This window comes from Drosophila virilis, chromosome 2, assembly GCF_030788295.1.
Source record: "Drosophila virilis strain 15010-1051.87 chromosome 2, Dvir_AGI_RSII-ME, whole genome shotgun sequence".
Taxonomy (NCBI): domain Eukaryota; kingdom Metazoa; phylum Arthropoda; class Insecta; order Diptera; family Drosophilidae; genus Drosophila; species Drosophila virilis.
The window spans coordinates 33,799,032-33,807,527 of NC_091544.1; the positions used below are offsets into that span (position 1 = coordinate 33,799,032).

At 37.3% G+C, this 8,496-nt stretch overlaps 1 protein-coding gene across 1 annotated transcript; it reads right to left on the reverse strand.

Annotated features, from left to right (window-relative positions):
- Positions 1-2,422: 2,422 nt before the first annotated feature.
- Orco (odorant receptor co-receptor) lies at positions 2,423-5,325 on the reverse strand. Its single transcript, XM_002056720.4, has 7 exons — positions 5,193-5,325; positions 4,630-4,967; positions 4,050-4,564; positions 3,775-3,994; positions 3,051-3,255; positions 2,839-2,994; positions 2,423-2,786 (listed from the first exon to the last, which is right to left on the reverse strand). Exons 2-7 carry the CDS (start codon positions 4,935-4,937, stop codon positions 2,736-2,738), a joined length of 1,455 nt encoding a protein of 484 aa, XP_002056756.2. The 5' UTR covers positions 4,938-4,967; positions 5,193-5,325; the 3' UTR covers positions 2,423-2,735.
- Between the last annotated feature and the right edge of the window lie 3,171 nt (positions 5,326-8,496).

The following is an 8,496-nucleotide window of genomic DNA, read 5'->3' on the forward strand; positions in this document are numbered from 1 at the left end:
AAAAATATATATATAATTTTATACTTTCCAAGTGTTTCCACTAAAGAAAAATAATAGTAATATCTTATGGCCGCCATGTGAGCTATGACGAAAACTGTGCGGCAGACAAAATGTGTAGCTAAATCGTTGCCAATCGGCGAATATAATTGAAACGCATTGGCGTGCACATTGGATTTCAAATCAAATAAGTTTTGCCATAATTATTTCATTTATTTTTTTTTTCGACATTTTTCAATTAAGCAATTTAACCAAAGCAGTCTGTAATATTGTCTACAAAAATACTCTACTATTCGGTTTTTACTAACTACATAAGAGTCGTTGAACTTGTGTCAGTGCCAGGAGTGTTTCCTCATTTTCATTTAAATGAAAAATATTTTCCATAATGAACGCCGGTCATAACTTTGCCACGGATTGCGTTTAAGCTTCATTTTGTTTTTATTGTTCCACGCGATGATTGCTTACTTACTTCGAACTCTTAACAAGGGTTTTCATAAATTTTACTTTAAAGTACTGAAGGTTACGCTTAAGCTAAAATTGTGTTTATTGAGCATTTTACTGCTCTTTTTTTTTAGCAAATCCAGTTCTAAACAACTTTTATTATGCTATGCTCACAGATATATAAGGTAATCATCATAATTTAAATTTTTAAGCTATGGTTAAGCTTAAGCTTTCGCCGTGCATTTATGTAATTTATTCAGTATCTTTGGTTTGGGGCTAATAAATGTTGCCAACAGTAAAACCAACAATTTTATACTGTACATGTTATTTTGGCAGTTTGTTAAACTATTCAAAGGAATTTACGAAATAGCCTAAAAAATGAAGATACAATAACAAATCGAGTTAAACCAAAAAAGTCTTGCATTAATAAGAAATTAATGACTCAAAAATGTTGCCCTTTACTGCTTTCTTCCTCACCTGCCTACAATTGAAGTCCAACAACAAGTACAATAACAAAGAGAAGAAAAGTAATTAAACAGTAGACTAATAAATTAAGCAGCTGCTATCCATGTGTGTTGTTGCATCTCGCACAAGTCAAGAAACTTTCATTGCCAGACGAAAGTCTGTGCCATAAAGAAATTAACAGCCCGCACTCATGTAAGCAGAAGAGGAAAACGAGAAGGAAATATAAAGAAAAAGAAGAAGAAGGTAACTTGTTGTTGCAAGCTCAAACACACAAATAAGCAGATATTTCGTGTTTCCTGTTTTAGTGTCAGGCAATTAAATCCGTTAGAAGACTTTAAATTCCAGCCCCCCCCCCCCCCCCCCCCCCCCCCCCACTAACTGGACCCAAAGTACGATGTATGACCGTACACTCACAGCCGTGGCCGCATTTAAGTAAAGTGCGAGTTGTGTAGCGTTGCTTGGAGTTCAGCTCGGTTCAGTTCAGTTGCAGTTGGAGCTGGTGCCTGTGTTGGGCAATTCGAGAAATCATAAACGCGCGCTTTCAAAATGTGTGTGTGTGTCTGTGTGATTTTTTTAAATTACATTTTTGCCACATTTCGTTCAAAACTCTCAACACACTTTAATTGCCAACTTCAATTGTTGTTGCAGTTACTGACTAAACTAACAGCTGCCTTTGTTAGCTCTTAATATGGCTGCCAAAAAAAATTTTAAAAAATATGAGAAATGGCAGACTAGAAATCGCTATTAATAATTTATATTCAATTAAGCGAGATTTGCTCATCTGTCCAGCTAAAATTATTGGAATGCAGCGAAGCGTGCAGTGGGCGAGAATAATGTTGGTCGGAGGGTGTGGTGCATAGGTTGATGATCTGATGATCTTAAAGTATAGCCTGGAAAAGGGGATTAGGAGCTGCTTTAATAAAGCTATTATCCAGAAATTATTATTATATATGTTTTTTATTAAAGATACTACTTACCTAAGTTGCAAAAGCTTATTATACCCTGAAACAAAGACAATATAAACAAATGTATGGGCGTTACTCATCTTAGTGTTTATACTGTCTTTGCCTGAACCCATTAAAAATGGGTATAAGGGTATATTGTATTTGTGCAAAATCCAAATGTATGTAACAGGCAGAAGGAAGCATCTCCCACCCCATAAAGTATATATGTTCTTGATCAGCACCAATAGCCAAGTCGATCTAGCCATGTCCGTCTGTCTGTCTGTCCGTCTGTCCGTGTGTATGAACGCAAGGATCTCAGAACCTATAAGAGCTAGAGACTTGAAATTTTAGATGTAGGTGCTCCTAGTGCCTGCGCAGATCGAGTTTGTTTCCGATAATCGACAACTTACTCCTTTTTTCGACAAAAATTTTGGTAAATAGTAGGAGCTAGCGTCACTAAACTTGACATATAGCTTCTAAAATAGGATATATATATGCATTTGATGTTGGACTAAAAAGGGTTCAGTGTATTATCTAGTCGGGAGCTCCCGACTAGAACCCCTTACTTGTTTTCTGTTTTACGTTTTGTTGCATTTATTCGAGTTTGTACTACACATTTATTTGTTGTTCGCAGTAATGAGCAAAACACTACACTTATTGATAATATTGAAAAGAATTAATAAGAAAAATGTGCTTAATTTGTAGTAGAAAACTTGTAGTTGTTGCTTATATTAGATAACAAGTACATAATTTGCGGGAAATGTTATTGCTGGCTCTGCGGCTATCGTTAGGTATAAAGTTTGACACAATTTGTTGACACGGACAACAAGCAATAGAATTGATCAACCTTAAGGTGGACACAGTTGTTGTTAAGACTGTGAACACAACTCATTTAAGTTGTACCAGCACCATAAAGTAAGTGACAACAGCACCGAGCACCTGAAAGAGTTTGAAATTATAAATGGCTTGCATGAGGATAACCAATACTTACCGAGGCAAACAAATCCAGCGACACAGTAAAGAACTTTGCCCCCGATATGCTCATTGCCTTTTGGCATTGCTGGCAAACAATCTGCACAAAAGTCTTGGCTTCCTCAGAGCCATCATACCAATGACAGGAGTAGGCAGCCTCCATGACAGACGAGCTCTGTGTATGGCATATCGAGTTAGTGCAAGAATTTTTCTAAAAATATGTTCGCTCACCTCCTCAATCAGACGGTTGCCGAAAATGCAAAAGTGAAATACCTGCGCTAGTGCATAACCCAAATATCCAATTACCGTAAAGGCATAGACATTAACACCATTGATTTTAGTTGCCTGATAAGCCAGCAGAGTGAGCATAATTGTCGAAACAAGCATATGTAAGAGCAGAGCAGCGCCGTAGGTATCCCCAATGGCAGCCACCAACCTAAAGCCATAGATTGTATAAGAAGGGTCAGCAATTGTGATAAAAATGTAATTGACTCATAACGCGAAAGAAGGGCTATCTTCGGCACACCGAAGATTTAATACACTTGCAGTGCTTAGCCCGTATCTAAGAAGCACAAGCAAAATGGGTAATACCCAATATGGTTAAGATATCTTGAAAAAAAGAAAGTTTTTTATGCAAATTAATTTTAGACATTTCGCTCGTATGGAAGCTATTTGATATAGTATTCCGATGTATATAAGATTTTACATAAATGCCGGTAACATGATATAAATGGCGAGGTTGGTCAAGATATCTTGAAAAACAAAAAAGTTTTGAATACAATTTTATTTTCTTAAAGACAGACGGACATGGCTATATCGAGTCGACTGTTGATACTGTTCATATATATATACTTTATGGGGTCGGAGAATGCACACACACACACATATTGTGCCCTAGCTTTCTTGTTGTTTAATTTTCGTGTTAAACACAAACTGTATTTGAGTTTTAGCTCACCGGACGACGTGCTTGTGACGCTCCACCCAATACTTGATAGCACTGCGAACCATCATTTCCTGTTTCTTGGTGAGTCCATTAGGATTATTGGCCATGTTGCCGTTGCCGTTGGCGCCGGCGTTGAAGGACTGGAGCGTGGATGGCGCTCTGAACTGTGCTCCCCAATCTGCTTTAGTACTGTATATTCCTGTCATGTCCAAGTCAGTGACTGGTTCCTTCTCTGAAATTTAATTTGAGCTTAATATTCAATTAGTTAACTTAGGCCAAATACACACCCTCGTTGTGTATCAGCTCCGACTTGGAGTTCGCTGACAGTGATCTGAACAGCGCCGCCGAGTTGGGTCTGTATGTGTCCAGTGAAGCGGAAAGTTCCATTAATGGTTTCATGATGCCTTTAAGATGCTGTAATTGTTCGCAGGCAAAAATTAACCAGGAGCAAAACATAACATCGCACAAATTAGAGTGCACCATTGAGAAAAGCACATAATAAACCTGAAGTGCAAAGCTAATCATATAGAACATGCCATGGCTGGCATCCCACGGATAGAAAGCTTTAATTGGCAGCCTAGGTATCTCGACGGTTATACTCGAATTTGTCTCCTTATCAAGCGCCAACTTAACACTATCGCCAAAGAACGTAATCGTTGTCCAGGCCGTGGCCGAGGCGAACGTTGTTAGCATTACCAGAAAGAAGAGCTTGCGCATTTTGGCCAAAGCTATCGAGTGATAACGAGCATCTGATTCGGCAAACAGGGGATGTGTGTTGGCCTGATTCCAAATGTTTAAAGTTCTGGATCAGGATCAAAATAAAAGAAAAACTTAAGCCCCCTTCCAATAAGTAGTGTGCCTGCTCACCTGTAAAAGTTCTTTTGATTTACAGCTAGATAGACGAACTTAACAATGCAATGCGTAAAAAACAACGTGGTTATCGTGTTTCCGCACAACTCATTAACCTCGTCCGCATTCAACGCTAGATTAGCCAGGATAAATCCTATCTGCATTACTAGCACCACCATATGTACTGACGAGTAAATCCTCTTCATAAAGGTGCTGCCTCCAGTAAAGTTGTGCATAAACAGTCCAGAATATCTCATAGCCCGTATATTGGGCATTAAATCGGCAACTAAGCCCGTATACTTGCTGGGCTGCATTGTTGTAGCCATCTGCTCTCAGAATAGATTTCGTCTTATGTCCTATATCCATTTAATGAAAAGAAGTTATATTAAAACTGAACAAATGTAAAAAGGGCTGTTTTTAACAACATGCCAATTTTTGACTGATTTAAATTTTAAATTAATATTTAAATTAATATTATAAGAAATATTTTGCACTAAAATTGAAAAATTGATTTTAAGCATTTTAAATAAATTGTTGAAAAAAAAAAAATAAAATTCCTTAAAGGCGCGTTCAATAATTACCAATTAATGTGAAAAATTGCAATTATTTTTTTTATGGACTCGCAACTTGCCTCCTTGGAGTCTTCGATGGTAATGAAAACAGAAATCTTACAGCGTTGAAAGTTCTGCTGGATAACCGTATTAGCACGGCTGTCATCCACTTATTGGTAAAACCTATATGAAAGCTCGATTACATTTAATTTCTTTACATAGACGGACGTGTACTTTGAAAACAAAATTCACACGCTACGCCCACTAAAAAGATCCTTTTCATGGGCCAAGTACATAAAGCAAGGACACGTCTGCTCTACGCTATTCAGGTAAATTGAAATCATTGGCCCGTTCTGTTTCGTCCCTGGCAGCTTGACCGTCCGTGCATGTTAATGAAAATATATACGGCCTATCTACATTATGTACTTATAGTGCGCCGGCTGTAGAATTCCCACAATTAAATCGAACACTATAAAGTTTAACCCTCCCCCCTCCCAATGTGCAACTGTAAACCGTGGTATTGGCTTAATTTGTTGTTAGCCCGACCATCTGTGATATCCATATTTTAAGACTATCGATTGTTTACAAACACATTGCTACCTTATGCAACAACCTGCTTCCGCTGACTGAATTTATACAAATATTGGTTCGATTTGATTTAAAATATTTCAGTACCTAGGGACAGCACTTGAACGCAATATTTATTCATATTATTATTATTCGTATTATATTTAATCTCCACTTATAAAATTATTGCAGCAACGAAGCTAAAATATTAAGTACTTAGACGAGGTTTTTGCAAATTCCACCGTAAATTATGGAAAAATTGATAAAGGCGTCTTTATGGAACTTATTTTTTAATATCCGATTGGCCTCAAACTTATTACACCGTTGCAGAGGGTATTATAATTTTGTCGTGAAATGTGTAACACATGGAAGAAGTCATCTCCGACCCCATAAAGTATATATATTCTTGATTAGCATCAACAGCCGAGTCGATATAGCCAGGTTCGTCTGTCCGTCTGACTGTTTCTATGCGAACTAGTCTCTCAGTTTTAAAGCTATCTTAATGAAACTTTGCAGAAGTCCCTCTGTCTGCACGCAGCACATAAGTCCAAATCAGCTCGATCGGACCACTATATCATATAGCTGCCATAGGAACGATCGGTGGAAAATTAAGTTGTTGTATGAAAAAACATTTTGTTTTTCAAGATATCTTGACCAAACTCGGCATTTATTAGTTTTACTATACTCCCCATATATAGGCAAAATCCTATTAAGATCGGTACACTATATCATAAAGCTGTCATAGGATCGACCGGTGGAAAATTAAGTTGTTGTATGGAAAACTTTTTTGTCATTCGAGATATTTTGATTAAGCACGGCATTTAAAGATTTCACTATGCTCCCTTAATTTTTGCAAAATCTTATTTACATCAGACTACTATATCATATATCTGCCATAGAAACGATCGGTCGAAAACTAGGTTTTTGATTAAAAACGTTTTTTGTTTATCAAGATATCTTGTCCAAGCTCGGCATGAACTATGAAAAGGTTGGGTCTGCAAGGGTATTAGATCTTCGGCGTGACTAAAATCAAATTTATTTGAGAGGTGTCGAAAAATGAATTCCGCCTAATAATTTATTCATATTGGAATAGGCGGATGGAGGCGATGTCGGAAACGGCCGCAACTTTAAGAGAAGGTGTCTTTAATATTGTGGGAGACAGATTCCACTATGGTGGAATCGGTGGATATAGCTTTGGCGGAGGAGGCGGCATCAAACTGGTATGTCTACCACCAACATAACTGTTTTTATTATAATATATAAAATAAAACCAACAACTGTTACAATTGTAGGTATTCTTCCTTACTATTTATATCATTTGAAAAATTAGCATTCAATATCAGAATCTACTAGAGCAATTCGGCCAATTTATGGCGCCACACGCGCACTATATGCTAGCACATTAATTTGTCTGCTGGCGTAACGATAAAAATTGATAAGGCCCAAGCAAATGTCTTACGAAAACCAACAACAATAACCAACCTATTGCAAATACATATATTTTAGAGATTCCGAAAAAATGTTGACATTGTTATAAGAAATGTAGGTTTGAGATAAAAAACAATGCGAACAACAGAAATGGCTGAAAAAATGTAAACTTATCATTACTTATTTCGCAGCGCTGAAAAAGATTTCTAAAAACACAACACGAAAAAAATAAAATAATAAATAATAATACATTTTTGCTGTGTTGTTGCGTGTGCACACTTGTGCCTGTCATTTACTTTGTTGTCTGTCTGACAGTCTGAACGGATGTGGAGGAAATACCTTCATGGCTCCACGCCGAGACTGTGTCAAAAGTTTAGCATTAGATTTATATGCCATTTGTTATTGATGTTGTTGTTGCTGCTGCTCTGCCCAGCATAAATCGACGCTGTGTATATGTGTGTGTGTGTGTGCTATGTGGGTGTGTAAGCAGGTCAATGCTTTTACCAAACACTTGTCCATATTAAAGAAGAAATGCTCCTGGTCTGGTATCCCAGCATATGTAGCATACATATTGTCTCTGTGTCTGTCGTCTGCTTACATGGGTACAAGTGTGTGATTGTATGTTTCTTGCCTGCCACAAAATTGTCAACGCGCAAACTAAACGAGTTTTGCCTGCGGTTGCCTAAATAAGTAGATTATGGCTATTGTAGGGAATAGTTACGGTTGCTGTTGCCAGTTTCAGTTTCGAAGTTGTTCTGATGATTAGTGCGCATGTCAACAAACGGCAAAATGAGACAATGTTGACGAGGAGAGATAGGAACACCGTAGAGAAGGCAGAGAGAAAGAGAGAGAGAGAGAGAGTGTGTGTGTGTGCGTGTGTGTGAGGAATTGACAGAGCGAAAGATATAAGAGTAGTGCACAAGGGAACATTTAGAAGACATGAATGGTGCCAGATGGTTGTACGTTATATAAGTCTAGCGCAATCGCAGTACAACAACCACTTACAACTTAGTAAAATAGACTTATATTTAAAATAGATATTATTTTAATTATTATTTTTTTTTTAAATAGGCGCCTATTGCGTTTCCAAATTTCCTCAGTCTTCTTTTAAAACGTTTTTAATCTGGTGTTACAGGCAAACTATCAAATTACTTAAGAAGCAACTATTTTGCTACGAAATTTGATTCAATGAACTATGATAAAAATCTAACTCTATAGTGAACTATCTGGCAACTTCCGTAGACACTAAACTGGGTAACGCAAAACTCAAAATAAAACACAACATATGCAACAAGGGTCAGACTCTCGCATTCCTGCTCTCTTTATCAGAATCTCTCAA

Excerpts from the sequence above, each read along its gene's own strand:
- Orco (XM_002056720.4), bottom strand. The coding sequence starts at position 4,937 with ATGGCTACAACAATGCAGCCCAGCAAGTATACGGGCTTAGTTGCCGAT. Across the intron at positions 3,256-3,774 it reads CGTCACAAGCACGTCGTCCG|GTTGGTGGCTGCCATTGGGG; the intron begins GTGAGCTAAAAC and ends CTATGGCTTTAG. Across the intron at positions 2,787-2,838 it reads CGCTGGATTTGTTTGCCTCG|GTGCTCGGTGCTGTTGTCAC; the intron begins GTAAGTATTGGT and ends AAACTCTTTCAG.